This window comes from Zootoca vivipara, chromosome 6 (assembly GCF_963506605.1).
Source record: "Zootoca vivipara chromosome 6, rZooViv1.1, whole genome shotgun sequence".
In the NCBI taxonomy this organism is placed as follows: domain Eukaryota; kingdom Metazoa; phylum Chordata; class Lepidosauria; order Squamata; family Lacertidae; genus Zootoca; species Zootoca vivipara.
Window position 1 is genome coordinate 7,520,966 of NC_083281.1, and position 20,212 is coordinate 7,541,177.

The following is a 20,212-nucleotide window of genomic DNA, read 5'->3' on the forward strand; positions in this document are numbered from 1 at the left end:
GACATTCACCTGGGGTGTGTGTTCCTTTGGAGGACTGAGACGCAGCGGAGACTGCCGTAGCTTTAAAAAATATGTCACATTCATACATATGTGGTGGACTTGTCAAGAAATAAAAAAGTTTTGGTTAATGATTCATGAAGAATTAAAGAAAATGATGAAAAAAATGATAAAGAAAAAACCAGAGATCTACCTATTAGGTTTATTACCGGTAAGTGAAGAGATTCCCCAAAAGAATAAGACAGTGTTTTTATATGCCAGGGTTCTAATAGCTACATATTGGAAGACATCCAAAACACCAACAAAAGAAGAGTGGATAAACAAACTTAGTGAGTATTTATTAATGGCCAAGCTGACAGCAGCTTTGAGAAATCAACCGAAACAAAAACTAAGAAGCGAATGGGAATGTTACGATGAATATATATAAAAAACATTATTTAAAAGAGGGCATGCTCACATGCCTAGAATAAAAAGATATGAAGGGATACAAAAGATAAAGAGTGGAGATATAAGAGAAGAGAGATAGAGGAATATAGGAAGACAGAATGCATGCAGAGAATATATGTAAGTGATGGACTATACTTACAAAATTGGAGTTGAAGTGAAAACAGAAGTCGAGTAAACAAGGGAGGGAAGTTTGTGGGGGAGGGGGGAAGGTGGCAGGGGGTGATTGGTATTTGGTGAATTTTTTGATTTTTTTAAAAATCGTTATTATTATTATTTATTATTATTACTATTACGGATTATTATTTATTTATGTTCATTGGTTTATAGACTATTTGTTTATTGTTTATGTTTAATTGTATAAAAATTGATACTCAATAAAAATTTATTTTTTAAAAATGGCTTATTCGCCTATTTACACCTTCAGTCTGCATGGAGGGGGTCCAGATCTCACAGCACGGTCATTTCAAGAGGGGCTTGCAGTACAGCCAACCTTCAGCCAGCCTTCCCAAGATGGATCCCAGTCTTTCTGCTTCCCAGCAACCCTTGCTCAAAAACTCTCATTTCCTGCCACCTCAAACACACACCCCATCACCCTGGCAACATCCGTCTCCTCAGGGCCAAAAGATTCCTCTCAGATGGCCCATCGACCCCCTTTTGCCATGTTAACAGATTTGTTCTTTGCTAGGCCAGCCAGGCTGGTTTGCATAAGCCAGCCTGGGGATTCCCGGTCCAGCAAAGTTCTGCATCTTGCATTTTTTCATCCACCTCCCAATTAATCGAAATCCTATCATTTATCAGTTTCTAGGTTTTAGAGCTCTCTCCCCCCCCCAATCTATTTCCATATTTTATTTTATTTTTTTAGAATATTTTTTATTAACTTTTCCCAAATAAACAAACAAAACAAAAACAATTTTTTTTAAAAAATACAATTCATCTTAAATTCACCCATCTCAGTTCATTTTGCTCTGCCGAGCTGTGACTTCCCTCCCTCCCCTCATCCGGTTTTCTTATTCACTCCTATCTTGCAGTTCTTTTGTTTCCCTTACTTTAGTCAATTCGTAGGATTTATTTCAATCCTGCAAGTGTCTTTAAACTTCTACAGTTCTTTTCCATATAATCCACAAATTTACTCCAGTCTTTTTGGAACTTTGTCTCTCCCTGGTTTCGTATTTCCATATTTTATTTTGAGGAGAAGGGCTGTAGCTCAGTTGTAGCGCCACATCCTCTGAATGCAAAAGGCGCTGGATTTGACCCTCGGCAGGGCCAGGGACCCTGGAATCCTGCGGCCCGTCAGGTTGCCGATTGGGGTGTGCGGAACAAACCTGCCGGGCTCTCCTGGCGCTGTTGAATTCGAACCCCCATCAGCCCTAGCCAGCATGAACTATATTGTCAGGGTTGACGGGAGTTTTAGTTCACTAGCACCTGGAGAGCAGCCCCGCCAGTTTCTCCTTGCTGTTGTAAGACAATAACAAGATGGATGTTTTGACTTGGAATAAGGCAGAGGAGAGGGAAACGAATCCGGAGGCACACTTATGCAAAGAGAAAAGGTGAAGATAGAGAGAGAGAGCAGGAAATAAGGACGGCAGCAAAATGAAAAGATAAAGAGAGGGCCGGTTAAAGAAGAAGGGCCAAATTAGATCTGATGCTAAACACAGAATGATAGACATGCAATACATGTCATTAGAAACCATGTGACTCTGTGGGTGTGTTTTTAATTTAATGGTGGGCACATGGGACCAAACAGAGGCAGAGAAGGCGTCTATGATTCTTAGCAAGCGAGGTCCTCCCTCCACCGACACACACAAAACGCCTTGTATATCGAGGACCACGGATAACCTACTTCGTTGTCTCCATAGGAACCAGAGACTGGCTTGCTTCTCTGTCGTTGAAAGAGCTCATTATCTGTGCGTGTGAGGCCAGGTTTGGGGAGACCCAGGTTCAAATCCTTGCTTGGTGGCCTTGAGTGTATCCTCGGTCCAACCTTCCCCACAGGGTTGCTGTGATGCTTAAGGAAACCATAAAAATTTGCAGGGCTGGGGGCAGGGAATGGGTGCATGCAGGCAGCCTCAAGCTCCTTGCAGGAAAGTTGAGGTGTAAATGCTGTTCCTGCTCGCTAAGTCATCATAGCCGGGTCAAAATACTTCCCTCCGTGCTCCGAACTGACCTGTGAAGAGAGCGACGTTGGCGTGCTTCGGGTCATAGGGGCATCGAGCCATCCCACTGATGTTGTCTCCCGTGGGCTCCAGCGTGTCCATCTGATGGAGGGGGGGGAGATAGTTAGACAAACTGCGGATCTCTCGAGGGGCTGGACAAAAGGAAATGGGCTGTATCCAATGACCCAGAGCCATTGACATTAATGGACCCAAGTCATAGAATCATAGAATTGGAAGAGACCACAAGGACCATCCAGTCCAACCCCCTGCCAAGCAGGAAACACCATCAAAGCATTCCTGACAGATGGCTGTCAAGCCTCCGCGTAAAGACCTCCAAAGAAGGAGACTCCACCACACTCCTTGGTAGCAAATTCCACTGCCGAACAGCTCTTACTGTCAGGAAGTTCTTCCTAATGTTTAGGTGGAATCTTCTTTCTTGTTGTTTGAATCCATTGCTCCGTGTCCGCTTCTCTGGAGCAGCAGAAAACAACCTTTCTCCCTCCTCTATATGACATCCTTTTATATATTTTAACATGGCTAGCATATCACCCCTTAACCTTCTCTTCTCCAGGCTAAACATACCCAGCTCCCTAAGCCGTTCCTCATAAGGCATTGTTTCCAGGCCTTTGACCATTTTGGTTGCCCTCCTCTGGACACATTCCAGCTTGTCAGTATCCTTCTTGAACTGTGGTGCCTGGAACTGGACACAGTACTCCAGGTGAGGTTTGACCAGAGCAGAATACAGTGGTACTATTACTTCCCTTGATCTAGACTCACTTAAACAAGTGAGTCATGTTTAATTCCGGTGGGTGTACTGCGAGTGGGTCCGGGTACGACCCAATGCATCCCCCAGCACAACAGACTGCTTTTTTTTTTTGTGGTGAGCCCCGCATGCATCTGGATGGGCAGGTGGAAATCTGTGCATGTTTTTAAAATAAAATTAAAGCATAGCAGAGCCGTTTGCCAAGTGTCGAACCTTATACATAGCCAAAGCACGCAAGAGGCTGTTATCGGCGGACCTGGAGGAACCATGGAATTCACAGGAGCTGCAAGAAATCTTTAGGTGTTTGTGGGCAACCACCAAAACAGCTCAAGTGAATACAGGGCCACAGAAGGGTGGCTCTCAAAGGAGGGGAGCAGCAAACTGTCTGCCTTTTTTTTTACTCGCAACCACACCAGGGGATTGTCACTGACTGTCCCCCTCCTCCGACTCAGGGTTTGCCCCTTGTAGAACTCAGAAGGGAGGAGGAGAAACAAGAATTAGCTGGGCCTGCCTGCCACTGTCTTTGGTGCCCCCTGCTGTTGGGCTCCCAACCTTCTGCCCAAGGGCCACCAGCCACCACTGGTTAGAACACTATTTGAACCATTGGGCATGGAAATAATAGCCCATAACGTTGGTCATGTATATTGTGTGGGGAAGCACGATTCAGCCAGACTAGTTAGGACGCAAGCCAGGGCCAGATTTAGGTTTGATGAGGCCCTCAGCTACCGAAGGTAATGGGGCCCTTTCTATGTCCAGCTGTCCTTTGTCAACAACAAGTTGTCGCTGTTTTTTGTGTTGAATATATGTGATATGGTAATTTATGGACCTAATAGGTACCTAAAGCCATTTGCACATGAGAAAATACATGTATTTTATCAAAGTAAACTGAAATACAGTTGTTGAACTGAAATACAGTTAAGAAGAAGTATATTAATAGTGAAATACAATTAAGAAGAAGTATATTTTGGTGGGGGCCCAAGAGAGTGGGGCCCTAAGCTATAGCTTGTTTAGCTTATATGTAAATCTGGCGTGCTCTGGTCCATGGGGTCATGAAGAGTCGGACACGACTAAACAACAACAAATCCGGCATTGACGCAAGCACAAGGGATATTTGAGTCGTGGCCAGGAACATGTACAAACTGAGGTGAGTGATGAGTTACGGGCACCTTCTGGCTGTGTGGCATCTGACCACCCCTGACCTTTTTGATCAAAGGCTATAAAACTTCTAAAACTCCATTTGTCTGAGGCACATCTCATGTCTTGCCTGCAAATGCGAATTTCTCGTTGCACACAAGCCAAAGACATCTGTTACATCCTGTTGGAAATTCCCCCTAGCCGACCCGAAACTGGCTGACCACAATATGCAAAGCAATGTCCAGGGGCATTTGAGTAGGTAACAGATGCAATAATAGTTATACAGCACCACCTAGTGGAGTAGGCAAAGGGCTTTGCAGCTTGAAATTAGTAAGTCAGACACCATTCTGATTGGCTAAAGGAATACAGCATAGGGGTGGGGTAAGGGGCAGATCTTTTTTGCATGAAGTTGTATTTATACTCTGTATATGCACAAGGTTTTTTGGTGCAAATAAAGAAGCCTTATTCTCACTTGTACTTTATCCTTAGCTGCCAAGTCTCCCGTTTTCCCCGGGAGATCCCCGTTTTTCCTGCTGTTCCTAGCTGAAAAAATGGATTTTTTTGTTTCCCCCCGGTTTATTCTGGCGCGGTGGCCATTTGGGAACTGGGCGGAGCATGCTCAGAAGCGACTTTTGATGCTGCTCTTCTCAGTTCCAAAATGGCTGCAGTGTGACTTCTGGCGCGGCGGCCATTTTGGAACTGGGCAAAGCAGCATCAAAAGTCACTTCTGAGCATGCTCCGCCCAGTTCCAAAATGGCGGCAGCGCCACTTCCGGTCTGCTATTTCCGCCCAGTCCCTTATTTCTCTGACAGCAACTTGGCAGGTATGACTGTATTGATTCTGTCTGACAGAAACAATAAAATTGTTCTTAGAACTTTGAAACTGTACTGCCTGAACTTTTTCATCTGGTCTATGTCGGGAGTCCTGAAACACAGTATAACAGCTGGCCCCAAGTTTCTGGTACTCACGGTGTAGTTGGCACAGATGGGGTTGAAAGCGTTGGTGCCGCAGACGAAGAGCAGGTTGTCATTGCGGAGCAGAAGCACTTTGATAAAATTCCGGCACTCTGCCTGGGGAGGAGAAGCGAAGCGATGAAGGCTGCAAAGTGAAAAGCACCCTTGACATGCTCAGAGTTTGCAACATTACTCTGATGGCCTAGGCAGGAAGCGAGCCCTATAGGGGGCTGAAAGCAAGCGAGGCCCAGGTCAGATTGAGCCCCCAACGCTTCTTTTCTTGTACCCACCACACACCTCATAAAAACAAGCCAGAACTCCTTCTGAACAAGCAAAAACACTTCTATTATTATTATTATCAACATCATTTTTACTCCCCCTATTATTATTATTATCAACATCATTTTTACTCCCCCTAACTGCAAGTTCGGTGCCCCGTGCTGACAGGTGTGGGGCCAAATTCAGTCCAGTTCGCATCCGTGAGTGAGCCTACTAAATCTGAGCTTTGCTAATTCTGTTTGAATTTGCACTTCTCTGAATTTCTGTGGTGTAGTTCTCTGGGCAGGAAATGTGCGCTCATATAGTAAGGTAGGAAAAGGTGTATATTAGTGAAAACAGAATACAAAGATGCATTAGACGAGAGGAATTGCTTTGCAAAAGTGTGTGGGTTTCCATACGTCTGGAATTTCCCAGACATAACCAGAATTCGGCCTTTGTAAACAGCATCCGGGCAGAAATTGCTGAAACGTCCAGGAAAATCCAGAAGTGTAGATTTTGTCAAATTTCATTAAAAATAGCTCAAAAACTCTTCTTTCTTTTTAAAAAGATATTGCCCCCCCCCCAAAAAAAGCTCAAGAATTTTTGTCTCCGGATTTTCACTTTTTGAAATATGGCAATAGTACAGTATTAGAAGAAGAAAAAAATGCACTTTTTGAAATACATTCTCTTTTAAGGCTATGCATGCTGTAAATTTGAGATTTTCGTTCCATAGTTTTGTCCAATCGTCAAGCTCAATATCATGCCCAAAATATATTGCCCATTTTATCTTCTACTTCCTCATCCATAGTATACAAATCTAACAACAGATTATACATTTTAGATAATAATTTAACACTGCTTTCCAAAAAAATGGCTAAACTGACATGCAGAATCCGAGATCAGGATGATACGAAATTCAAAAAAGAGTGGAGTAAATTTGTGGATTATGTAAAGGACAATTATAAGAATTTAAAGACACTGGCGGGATTGAAAGAGATCCTACAATATTGATTTGGTATTGAAAAGTTGTAAAATGCGCAGGTAAATTGAAATAGATTACCTGCTTGGGGGGAGTCAACGCTTGGCGAAGCTATTTGCTGTATATATGTGGATGATAATTTGTTTGATGTTGTAAGGGGAAGAAAGTACAGAGAACCTCCCCCTTGCATCAGAAGTAGCTCCTCCCCAAGCAGTGATGGAAGCGAGGGCTCTGAGGAGGCCAGTCAGGAAGTGGAGAGAGAGGGCCAGGGCTCCAGCAGCATGGGAGAGCCCTGGCTACACAGGATGGAGGAAAGAGAGGGAGAGAATGGGGAAAAGGAAAGCATGGAGCGTAGACCCTTTCCTCCGGTTCCGGAATTACGCAGGAGAAAGAAAGGGAGGAGATTCACTGTCCCGAGACTCCTATGTTGGAGAAGATCACGTGGGGGGGGGCAGTGCCGGATTCTGCATCGGAATGAGCAGACATGTTTTTACGCACCTGTCTCACTGTAAATAGACTGCACTAATAAAGACTGTTTAAAGACAAGCATGCGGAGCGTCGTTACTCTAGAGTAGTCGCAAGAACCCCTGACAGATGTTAATGAATTTGAGTAAATAATAAAAAGTTATTTGGAAAAAAATATAAATAAATAAAGTGCACTTTCCCTGGACCGACGCCTCTTTGTGCGCATTGTTCCGTCAGGGAACCGGGTCTCCAAATTTGGAGGGGCGTAGATCGCGAAGCAGAATCGTTTCCATTTGCGTATCATTTCGCCTTTAAGCATGAGCAAAATGGAGTCTCTCATCTTATCCCTGGTTTCGGATCGCGCTTTTTTTTTAACTTGCTGTTGACAATATCTTGACATTTGCACCTCACTCTTTACATCTCATGCGGGTACCAGTAGTAATAATACTGCTGGTAACAAATGAAAAAAAGACACCCTGCTCCCCTCTCCCATCTCCACGGCTAGCTATTTGGCTCCAAGCGCGCTACCTCTCTTCCCCCCTCGCCTGCTCTAGCACAGACCTTTGTGTTTCTATTGTAAGTTCTCATCCTCTCTCTTTGCTCTCCCATCCAAGCACCTTTTTTCTCCTCTCTGTTTCCATGGTTTCCGAGCAGGCCAGAGAGAGAAAGAGAGAGAGGAACGGGGTTGGGAGAGCCCCCCCCCGCAAACTCCGCTCACTTTCCCATTTCCTGCTAGCATGTCTTCTTCATCTTTCGAAGCCATAATCCCTGCCAGGGTGGAAAGCAGACAATTTTTTTGGGTGTGTGTGTGTGTTTTAATCCCCAGAAATGAAGACCCTCCAAGTGTCCCTATTTTCCAGGGACAGTCCTGGATTTACAGAAGCCAGTTTCTGATTTGATCTCGGAATGTCCCGCTTTTCCTTAGGACGTCCCCATTTTCATCAGGGAAATGTTGGAGGGGGTGGAATAGGACATCACTATTTTCATCAGGGAAATGTTGGAGGGGGTGGAATAGGACGTCCCTATTTTCACTGGAGAAATGTTGGAGGGGATGGAATAGGACGTCCCTATTTTTATCAGAGAAATGTTGGAGGGGGTGGAATAGGATGTCCCTATTTTTATCAAAGAAAAGTTGGAGGGGGTGGAATAGGACGTCCCTATTTTCACTGGAGAAATGTTGGAGGGGATGGAATAGGACGTCCCTATTTTTATCAGAGAAATGTTGAAGGGGGTGGAATAGGACGTCCCTATTTTCATCGGAGAAATGTTGGAGGGGATGGAATAGGACGTCCCTATTTTTATCAGAGAAATGTTGGAGGGGGTGGAATAAGATGTCCCTATTTTTATCAGAGAAATGTTGGAGGGGGTGGAATAGGACATCCCTATTTTCATCAGAGAAATGTTGGAGGCTCTGGAGTTATGTAACCTCCCAAGCCAAGGAGATAAGTAACTATACAACCTTTAGAAGACATCTGAAGACAGTCCTGTATAGGAAAGGTTTTTTTTAAAAAATGTTCAGCATTTTATTTTGTTTTTATATATGTTGGAAGCCACCCAGAGTGGCTGGGTATTAATAAAAAAAATCATCACCATCATTGAATAGGGCATCCCTATTTACACCAGAGATATGTTGGAGGGTATGAGATTGAAGAAGAGGAAGAAGAAGAAGAAGAAGAAGAAGAAGAAGAAGAAGAAGAAGAAGAAGAAGAAGAAGAAGAAGAAGAAGAAGAAGAAGAAGAAGAAGAAGAAGAGACGTTTGGATTTGATATCCCGCTTTATCACTACCCGAAGGAGTCTCAAAGCGGCTAACATTCTCCTTTCCCTTCCTCCCCCACAACAAACACTCTGTGAGGTGAGTGAGGCTGAGAGACTTCAGAGAAGTGTGACTAGCCCAAGGTCACCCAGCAGTCTCATGTGGAGGAGAGGGGAAGCGAACCCGGTTCCCCAGATTACGAGTCCACTGCTCTTAACCACTACACCACACTGGCACTACAGCACACTTGTGAACATTCAATGAAGCCACCCAGAGTGGCTGGGGCAACGCCGTCAGATGGACAGTGTATTATTATTATTATTATTATTATTATTATTATTATTATTATTATTATTAAATAGGACGTCCCTATTATCATCGGAGAAATTTTGGAGGGTATGGAGTTATGCACCCCCCCTTCCCAGAGACAAGGAGATTAGTAACTATACCACCTTTAGAAGACATCTGAAGGCAGCCCTTTATAGGAAAGGTTTTTTTTTTAAAGTTTAATGTTTAATTATCTTTTTATATGTGTTGGAAGCCGCTCAGAGTGGCTGGGGAAACCCAGTCAGATGGGCGGCCTATAAATAATAAAAATTATTATCATTATTGTTATGGAATAGGACGTCCCTATTTTCATCAGAGGAATGTTGGAGGGTACGGAAGAGTTTCTTAAATGGGGGGAAAAGAGGCAAGGCTGGGGAAACAGGCCATTCCTCTAGCCAGGCCCGAATATGAGAAAGCTGGCTGTCGGGGCCTGGTGTCAGAGGCCACCAACATGTGGGAGCTGCTGTTATTTATTTATTTAAAATAATATTAAATTTGTATACCGCCCTATTCCCGTAGATCTCGGGGCGGTTCACAAATCGACAATAATAAAAAAACCCCGCAAAGTACATAATCAGAATAAGAACAAAGACGACCCAATAATTCCCTCCTCCAAAGCACATTTGAAAGGGCATCATATGTCGACCAGCCAAAGGCTTCGTTAAAGAGGAATGCGTTTGCTTGGCACCCAAAGGTGTATGTAAGGGGGAGGGCTTACAGAGAACAGCCCCCCCTCATCCGAAGCAGCTCGTCTCCCAGCAGTCATGAGAGCGAAGGGTCTAATGGAGGGAGTCAGGAAACGGAAAGGGAGTGCCAGGGCTCTAGCAACATCCAAGAGCCCCTGCTCCATAGGCAGGGAGAGAGGGAGGGGGAAAGAGAGGACAGGAATCAGTCAGACCAGAGACCCTTCCCCCCGACGCCGGAATTGAGGAGGAGGAGGAAAGGGAGGCGCTTCTCAGTTCTGAGGCTTTTATGTTGGTCTAGAAGGCGGAGGGGGGCAGTGCAGGAATCTGACTTGAGCGAGTAGACATGAATCCAGCAGTTCGTTACACTGCAAATAATGTGCACTAATAAAAGCTTCTGAAAGACAAGCATGTGGAAGGTCGTTACTCAAGAGTAGTCACAACAACCCTGACAGTGTATAATGAAGGCGCCTGGAGAACTTCTTTGGGGAGAGCAGAAGAACTGCTCTCGAACCTTCAGCCACAGTCCGGCTGACACTAGCCCCAACAGGTCTGGGATGCGTCTGAGCAGGGCTGTCTTAAGCATATGCGGCACCAGGGTGCAAAGATCCACCCGGCGCTCCCCCCCCCCAGGTTGCCCAGTCTCAAGCGCATAGGAGGGCAGAGCTGGCCGGCTGCCTCAGCATCTCGCTGGCTCGGTCACCCCCAAACCCACGGCGCTCCGACCGACAGGCAGGCTCTTCCCCGGACTCAACTCTCGGGCCCCGGACTCTTGGCCTGGCACCCCTGAGAGCCCGGCGCCCGGGTGCCCCGCACCCCTAGCGCCTATGGGTAAGACGGCCCTGCGTCTGAGTTCCTTGCAGGGAAATGGCTTCATCAGATGAAAGCAAGAGAGGCAAAAGGGGTCTCTGAGCCTGCACAGAGCTCTTTCCACTGAATAACTCCACAGGCAGTCTAGTTAGGGATGTTGTGAAGCTATCAGTTTGGGTTCTTCATTTTTTTTTTGCCGATCGAATATGTGCATTTTTAAAGCATGTGCATTTCTCTGCTTGGCTGGAGAACTGTGATGCGAAATTCAGAGAACTAGAAATTTCGAAAGCTGGTTTGCACCTTGTTTCGGAAAAGTGTGCATTGGGTTTTTTCCGCCTTGAAATGCAAACCGAACGGGATTTCTCTCCCTCCTGCTCCTGCTCCCGGCCAAATATATCTAGGATTTGGAGAAGGACCGCAGGGCAGCCTCTGGCATTTCACGTTTGGCAAATTAAACCCTGTTTAATTTTTCACCCTCTGACCCCCACCGCTCTCTGTTCTCCCAGGGAAAGTCTCGGGGTGGCCCATATTGGAGCCTCTCTGGGACTTCACACTCTCCCTTCAGTTCCCTTCAGCTCCCGGCAAACATTTTATATCCAACGTGATTTATTAAGAGGCTCGTATAATTGGTTTTGTAATTAATTATTTCTGGTCTGTTGATCGGAACAGACACATCTCATAATCGGTGCGAAATCCAATTTCCAGATTCTATTAACGCCTCCCTGGGCCGAGTGCAAGGGAGAAGAGCCAGACTTTCCCGGGAGACATCCCAAAAGGATTCAGGGCCAGCGGAGAGAAACTCTGGGGAGGTTCCTTGCCTGCAGCTGCAGAGGGGCGAACGTAGGCACCTTGCAGCTGAGGTAAGTGTGTGTCAGGGCAAAGAGGCTGGGTTGCAAACTCTTTTAGTGGCCTATTTAAAGGACATGAGCGAACACTTCACAGGAACACAAAGTTAATCCCTGTGATAATTTGGCGGTAGGGGAAATGGTCTTTGAGATAGAACCTCGGTTTTCGAACGTCTCCGTTGCCAAACGTTTCGGAACCCGAACGCCGAAAACCCAGAAGAAAATGTGTCCATTTTTGAAAGTGCCCCGGAAGTCAAAACAGCTTCCGCTGCCTGTTTTCCAATTTTCTCAGTTGAATTTGCCAACAGCCCTTTGTGCCTTGGTTTTCAAACGTTTTGGAACTCGAATGGTCTTTCGGAACGGATTACGTTCGAGAAACTGAGGTACCACTGTATTCTGCACAGTGTACAGAGCCAGTGTGGTGTAGTGGTTAAGAGCGGTAGACTCCTAATCTGGGGAACCGGGTTCGCTTCCCCGCTCCTCCACATGCAGCTGCTGGGTGACCTTGGGCTAGTCACACTTCTCTGAAGTCTCTCAGCCTCACTCACCTCACAGAGTGTTTGTTTTGGGGGAGGAAGGGAAAGGAGAATGTTAGCCACTTTGACACTCCTTCGGGTAGTGATAAAGCAGGATATCAAATCCAAACTCCTCCTCCTCTTCTTCTTCTTTTATTTTGTTCTGAGCTTTTAAGTTTTGTCGCCGGCGTTTTTCATCTTGATCCTGGCGACTGACCGTAATCAAATGACTACAGAGCAAAACGTACAATTCCATTTTGAGTTTTGGATCTGTGGGGATGTCAGGGAGCCACCGCCACCAGGCTACTTGAAAACATGGCATTGTCGCCGTGATCACATGGTCCCCAATCAGACGGGCGAGGTACAAAAGGAGAGACAGAGAGGCTGGAATGAGAGAAACTCAGAGATGCACCGAAGAAGGGGTGGATCCAGCCAGCGGGCCAGTTCTTTTCTTTCCCCTTCCCTTTGCAGACCAGATTTGACAGGAGGCAGGGCTGCCCACCTGTCAATCACCTAACGTCACAATGACATCCGATGATTGCCAGGCCTTCAAAGCAATGCTCAGGCTTGGAATCCTTTGGGTGAATCTGCTCATTTCAGTTCCACATTTTCCCAATCTTGACATTCAGTTCTGCTCATTTCCACGCTGGTTTGCGATTCCTACCCTAAGAATCAAGTCCTCAAAAAGGAATGATATCCTATAAACTACCTACAGCTTCCAACAGAGGTGTGAAACTTCGATGTTTTCTATTTCCCGATGTTGGGAGGTTCCCTGTACCCCGACTCCTGCTCTGTAAAACTGTCTGCTGCAGCTAGACTGGTGACTAGGAGCAGCCACCGAGACCATATAACACCTGTCCTGAAAGACCTACATTGGCTCCCAGTACGTTTCCGAGCACAGTTCAAAGTGTTGGTGCTGACCTTGAAAGCCCTAAATGGCCTCGGCCCAGTATACCTGAAGGAGCATCTCCACCCCCGTCGTCTGGCCCAGACCCTGAGGTCCAGCTCCAAGGACCTTCTGGCAGCTCCCTCCCTGCGAGAAGCGAGGTTACAGGGAACCAGGCAGAGGGCCTTCTCGGTGGTGGCGCCCGCCCTGCGGAACGCCCTCCCAACAGATGTCAAAGAGGAAAACAACTACCAGACTTTTAGAAGACATCTGAAGGCAGCCCTGTTCAGGGAGGCTTTTAATGTTTAATAGATTATTGTGTTTTATTTTTCTGTTGGAAGCCGCCCAGAGTGGCTGGGGAGACCCGGCCAGATGGGCGGGGTATAAATAATAAATTATTATTATTAGTAGTATTATTATTAGTATTATTATTCCCCTTTGCCAGTCTCCATCAGCTAAGGCTGGGGGCATCCTCTTCCCAGGCCCCTGTGGCGTGAGGAGGCACCTCTCTTGGGGGTAGGGTCAGCTCAGAGACCGGGGTGGTGGCTGCAGCTGCCCAGAGGACTGCAGAGCGAACACTCCACAAAGGAGGGTGTTTGAAAAGGGGAGAGGGGCTGCCAGCTCTGCAGGCAAAGGGTGATGTAACTGGGCTCCTGAGCCCCACAGAGGAGCAGCAGAAAGAATGTACAGTGGTACCTTGGTTTTTGAACATCTCCATTGACAAACATTTCAATTTTCGAACACACCTCGGAATTCAAGCTCCGTATTGAGTTTTCCGTATTGAGGTTTCCGTACTGAGTTTTCAGTTTTCGAACGCTTCAGAACTCGAATGGTCTTCCAGAACGGATTTATGTTCAAAAACCGAGGTATCACTGTGGTTGGTCAAGGGAGCCGTGGACTCCTAAAGGTCGAAGACCTCTGCTTTACACAATCTCCTCGCCCCTATTATTGCAAAGCTCAGTTTGAAAATATCCCGGCGATTAAGAAGGCCTTACTCGCCCCTGCCCCATCTCTGTGAAAAGCTGACCCATTTATAGAGATGTCACTCTAGAGCTGGACCTTCAAACACCTCCAGAAATTGGCCAGGAGTCTCTAAAAATTAGTGCATCCTGTTCAAAAGCAAAGGACCATACTGGGATCTCTCCAAGTGTCCTTATTTTCCAGGGACAGTCCTGGATTTACAGAAGCCACCCCAAGTTTCTGATTTGATCCCGGAATGTCTTGCTTTTCCTTAGGACGGTGAGGTTTTTCAGCTATTTTTAAGGATATTTGCCAAAAAACCAACACTCCTGACACGGGTTGCCTTGGACATTTTTACTGATTTTTGGAAATTCCGCCCGGATGCAATTTCTGACGGAAATCCCAGACATATGGCAGCCCTAGTTAAGTTGCAGTTCCTTAAAGCTAGGGCAGTGTTTCTCAACCTTTTATGGGCCACGGCACACTTGTTCCGTGAAAAAAATCACGAGGCACACCACCATTAAAAAAGTTAAAAAATTTAACTCTGTGCCGCCCTATATTATAATTATGACTGTAAGAAACACTTGCCAAATATTGCTTTCCGGCGGGTCAGTGCTGGTTATTGGCGGCCGCCAGGCACGTGACAATGCAAATCGCCCTTCTTGTCGCCGCACGTTGCGGCACACCAGCCAGCGTCTCGCGGCACACTAGTGTGCCGCGGAACAGCAGTTGAGAAACGCTGAGCTAGGGTATCGGAGACTCTGCACAGTTTTGCAGACATATGAGAATGTTGAGGGGGGGGAAACTCTGTGCCCAGCAATGCTTTAGATGCGAGATTGAGGGTGGGGGCCGAAATCTAGGTGCTCTGCACACGCTTGAGTGTGCAACACGAAGACACACCGTGAGTGGCAGAACCAATTATGCAAAAGAGGTCATTACTGGCAAGCGTGCCGGAGGTGCGTGATTTATTCAGGCTGCAGAGTTCAGCTTTCTTCGGAGCACGGCTTCAGTTATGTTAGCACAGGACCTGGATGTTAAAAGCATCGCAAAACATGCAACAGCAAGTAAGTGCAGATTCCTGGCCAGCTGTTCCCTGCGTCTCCTCTTCCTGATAAGCTTCAAGTTTCTTATTTTTCCAACCTTACCTTCAGCGCTGCACATTTCCACATCTGTTTGCAAACTTTTTATTTATTTTTTTAAGTCCCTATGCAAATTCATTGGCATCTTAGGGCAATTTTCTCCTGATAGACACCATTTGGTGTGCAATTTTGCCTAATGCAGTGGCTACCTCGGTTCTCGAACGAATCCATTCCGGAAGCCTGTGCAGCTTCCGAAACGTTTGACAACCAGGATGAGGCTTCCCATTGGTTGTAAACCTTCTTGCACTCAGCAGAAGCCACGTTGCATGTTTGGGTTCTGAAAAATGTTCGAAAGCGGAAGCATTTACTTCCGGGTTTTTGTCGTTCGAGAACCGAAACGCACGAAAACGGAGGCGTTCAGGAACTGAGGTACCACTGTATACATTTCCCCAAAGCAATTTCCCCCTAAAACGACACATTTTTGGCATGTTATTTCCCCCACTAATATGTGCATTTATATATGAACTTGGCTGGAGGACTGCATTGTAAGATGCCGCAAAACAGACTTACCTCGTGCTTTCCTTTCATCCGACAGATGTTGATATCGTGTTGATTCGACCTCCATGTCAGTTTCTATGCAAAGCCCGAGCAACAACAAAAATGGGTCAAAGAAATAGAGAGACAATGATACCTGTGTGGAGGATGCTATAGCCTCTTCCCCTCCACCCCCCAAAACACACTTCTAAACAGTACAGTCGTACCTTGGAAGTCAAACGGAATCTGTTCCGGAAGTCCGTTCGACTTCCAAAACGTTCAGAAACCAAAGTGTGGCTTCCAATTGGCTGTAGGAAGCCCCTGCAGCCAATCGGAAGCCATGGAAGCCCTGCCGGATGTTTGGGTTCCATAGAACGTTTGCAAACCGGAACACTTGCTTCCGGTTTGCGAACGTTCGGGAGCCCAAACGTTTGAGTAACAAGGTGTTCGGGATCCAGGATACGACTGTATAAGATTTACCAACTAAAGTGGTATTCAACTAGGTTTTACTCATCGAGTAGACCCACTGAAATAAATGACTGTGGCACATTCATTTCAACAGTTCTGCTCTCAGTAAAATGTAGTTGATTGCCACCCAAAGGCTGCAACCATAACCCCATTTGCCTAGGAGTAAGTCCCATTGCGGGACCCAGGTGGCGCTGTGGGTTAAACCACAGTCTAGGGCTTGCTGATCAGAAGGTCGGCGGTTCGAATCCCTGCAACGGGGTGAGCTCCCGTTGCTCGGTCCCAGCTCCTGCCCACCTAGCAGTTCGAAAACACATCAAAGTGCAAGTAGATAAATAGGGACCGCTCCGGCGGGAAGGTAAACGGCGTTTCCGTGCGCTGCTCTGGTTCGCCAGAAGCAGCTTTGTCATGCTGGCCACATGACCCGGAAGCTGTCTGCGGACTAACGCCGGCTCCCTCGGCCTATAGAGCGAGATGAGCGCCGCAACCCCAGAGTCGGACACGACTGGACCTGATGGTCAGGGGCCCCTTTACCTTTACCCTTGAGTCCCATTGCATTCAATAGGACTTACTTCTGAGCAAACATGGGTTTCATATGCACTAAAAAAATTCCTTTTGGGGGGGGCTCCCTGGTTCTAGCCTCATAATTTCCTGTTGCATCTTTTCCCTGGGCTCGGTATCCATTTCAAAAATGCCCCCTTTGCTACGCTGCTGAGCTGTGACACCTGCTCTTATTGGGTGTTGTTCTCTACCGTTATATCTCCGTTCTGTTTTACTGAGAAAATCAATAAAAGCCTATTTTAAAATAGCCCAGTCCTGTGAAGATCCATATCCATCTGAGAGGCACTCAACCTCCAAGGGAGCGCTTCTTAGCAGGGTCTTTCGTTTCAAAACACTGGGTTCGATCCAGTGCTTAAAAAAAGAAAAGGAAAAAAAGCTGTTGGTGCTCACCATGACGTAGTTACAGAAAGTGTCGATCTATCATCTATCTATCTATCTATCTATCTATCTATCTATCTATCTATCTTCTATCTATCTATCTATCTAGGTAAAGGGACCCCTGACCATTAGGTCCAGTCGTGACCGACTCTGGGGTTGCGCGCTCATCTTGCATTATTGGCCAAGGGAGCCGGCGTATAGCTTCCAGGTCATGTGGCCAGCATGACAAAGCTGCTTCTGGCAAACCAGAGCAGCACATGGAAATGCCGTTTACCTTCCCGCTGTAGCGGTTCCTATTTATCTACTTGCATTTTGACGTGCTTTCGAACTGCTAGGTTGGCAGGAGCTGGGACCAAGCAACGGGAGCTCACCCCGTCACAGGGATTCGAACCGCCGACCTTCTGATCAGCAAGCCCTAGGCTCAGTGGTTTAACCACAGCGCCTATCTATCATCTATCTATCTATTATCTATCTATCTATCTATCTATCTATCTATCTATCTATCTATCTATCATCTACTGTATCTATCATCTATCTATCTATCTATCTATCTATCTATCTATCTATCTATCTATCTATCTATCATCTATCTATCATCTATCTATCTATCTATCTATCTATCTATCTATCTATCTATCTATCTATCATCTATCTATGGCACTGGTACTGCGTACTTTTGAGTACCCCCCAGAAAAATAGCACTGTATCCAGCCAACATTAGTCCTGTTCAGAGTAGTCCCATTGCAATTAATGGGCCTAAGTTAACCATGCAAATGAATTTCACGGACAAGGGCTACAAAGAGCCTGCACTTTTGAGACTTATCACGTACCTGATGATAGCGCATTTCACTGGCTGAGGCCTCGGGTTCAAGGCTTATGCGGTACAAGTTGTCCCTGAGAAGAAAAGAAAGGGAGGAAAATAAAAGGCAGCCCTGTTTAGGGAAGCTTTTAATGTTTGATGGATTTCTGTATTATTATTATTTTCTTTTTTTTAAATAACATTTTATTAAATTTTCCAATTAATACACATTTAAACATAACAAATAACACCATAACACAGTAACATGTATTTCACTGTGACTTCCCTCCATCCCCTCATAAGGTTTTCTAATCGAAGCTTATCCTGCAGTTTTTTATTTCCTCTTCTTAAATTCAATTCGCAGGATTTACTTCAACCCTGCAAGAGTTTTTAAACTTCTACAGTTTTTTTCCATATAGTCCACATATTTACTCCAGTCTTTTAGGAACTTTGTTTCCCCCTGGTTCCGGATCCCGCTCGTAAGTCTCGCTAATTCAGCATAGTCTATCCTTTTTGTCTGCCACCCTCCAATCGTCGGTAATTCCTGTGTCTTCCATTTTTGGGCTAATAAAGTCCTAGCCGCGGTTGTTGCATATAAAAATATATTTTTATTTTTATATTTTTAGATGGATTTCTGTATTTTAATGTTTTGTTGGAAGCCGCCCAGAGTGGCTGGGGGAACCCGGCCAGATGGGCGGGGTATAAATAATAAATTATTATTATTATTATTATTATTATTATTATTATTATTATTAAAAATGAAGTCTGAGATATTCCAGGGAGGGAGAAGCAGGCATCGCTTCCTCTCCCATCTTTTAAAAGTCCAGGGCGGGCCAAATTCAAGCTTGCACCATTCGTCAGCTATACTGTAAATAGGAATGCAAACCAGAATTGCCAGGACATAACCCAAGCGTTTCTTGATTTAACGAAAGAGCATTGCGCCCTTAGGGTCTTTTAACCAGACTTTGACCTATAGAGCCTTAAACGGCTTAGGACCACAAGTCTGCAAGGACCGCAGACCCTCCGATGGGTCCCTGTTTTCCAGGGACAGCCCCTGATTTGCAGAAGCCATTTCTGATTTGCTCCTGGGATGTCCCGCTTTTCCTTAGGGCGTTCCTATTTTCATTGGAGAGATGTTGGAGGGTATGGAGTTATGCAACCCCCGAGCCAAGGAGATCAGGAACTATGCAGCGAACTCAAAATGTTCCGTGCTCCATTGCAGCATTGATCCCAAGTTGGATAGGGTGGGGTCTCCAACTGCTCTCCTCTCCTGGAAGCCTTTAAGCCACGGCGCCTGCGTTTCTTTGTTAGTCCCAGCGGAGCAGCTTTCGCTCCGTTTAATTGTGACGAATAAAACTTTAAAGAAGGACCGGCGTACGCAAGATGTATCTGGCCTCCCGCAGCATAAACTACCCATCGTTCCTCTTGCCAGCTTCAGAGGCCACTTAGGAGGCGAATTCTAAACAGCCAAGCCTGCCAACTTAACTGAGACGATTGTGGCAAAAGGAAACCGCTATCGTTTCACCCCGCGGCCTCAACGAAAATCCTCAAGGATATGTTTCCTGGGAATGGGGGAAAAGTGGAAAGAAGGGGGCCGGGGCAGCAGTTGACCTTTCATTAATTTTCTACAAGAATAGCATCTTCTGATTTAGGGTGAAAGTCCTTTGGTTTGGGATCGTAATTCCCCAGCTTTTCCAAATTTGGCAGCACAGTTTTCCAACCCTCAAAACACAAGCAAAGCCCCCAAACCAGTTTTGTTTGGACATGTTACGTTAAATTCCTGTTTACTTACATATTTTGGACTTTGGGCCAGAGAGACACCCCCCGCCCGAGACAGCTCGCAAGAATCAACGCACAAAATCACAAACGATGCCAATTGTTCTTAACCTGAAACTGTTCTTAACCTGAGGTACCACGTTAGCTAATGGGGCCTCCTGCTGCCACCGCACGGCCACTGCACAATTTCTGTCCTCATCCTGAAGCAACGTTCTTAACCCGAGGTACTATTTCTGGGTTAGCGGAGTCTGTAAACTGAAGCGTCTGTAACCTGAAGCATCTGTAACCCGAGGTACCACTATATATGCTTTGCAATCCCTTGTCTTTGCAACAATCAGACAGAAGGGGGTGCCAAACTCTATCTGAGAATACAGTCATGCCTCATGATACGTCTGCTTCATAGAATCATAGAATCATAGAGTTGGAAGAGACCACATGTTGCGTCTTTTCAGGTTACGGATGCGCCAAACCCGGAAACCCTGGAACGGGTTACTTCTGGGTTCGGCGCATCCGTAACCTGCGTGCATGTGCAAAAGCGCTAAATTGTACTTTGAGCATGCACAGAAGCACCGCATTGCATCACGCGCATGTGTAGATGCGGTGTGTCAGGATGCGGCCTTTTCATGTTGCAAATGGGCCGCCGGAACGGATCCCGTTTGCAACATTAGGTACCACTGTACCAGGAATGCACA

General features: G+C 46.0%; 1 protein-coding gene across 2 annotated transcripts in view; it reads right to left on the bottom strand.

The window, feature by feature from the left end:
* SEMA6B (semaphorin 6B) overlaps positions 1-20,212 on the bottom strand; it is a 189,577-nt gene that overhangs the window by 36,595 nt on the left and 132,770 nt on the right. For both annotated transcript variants that reach the window (XM_060275375.1, XM_060275376.1), the window contains exons 4-7: positions 17,776-17,839; positions 15,578-15,640; positions 5,463-5,564; positions 2,609-2,699 (exon numbers count right to left, since the gene is read on the bottom strand). In XM_060275375.1, the coding sequence (XP_060131358.1) occupies positions 2,609-2,699; positions 5,463-5,564; positions 15,578-15,640; positions 17,776-17,839 (320 nt within the window). The remainder of the gene's footprint in view (positions 1-2,608; positions 2,700-5,462; positions 5,565-15,577; positions 15,641-17,775; positions 17,840-20,212) is intronic.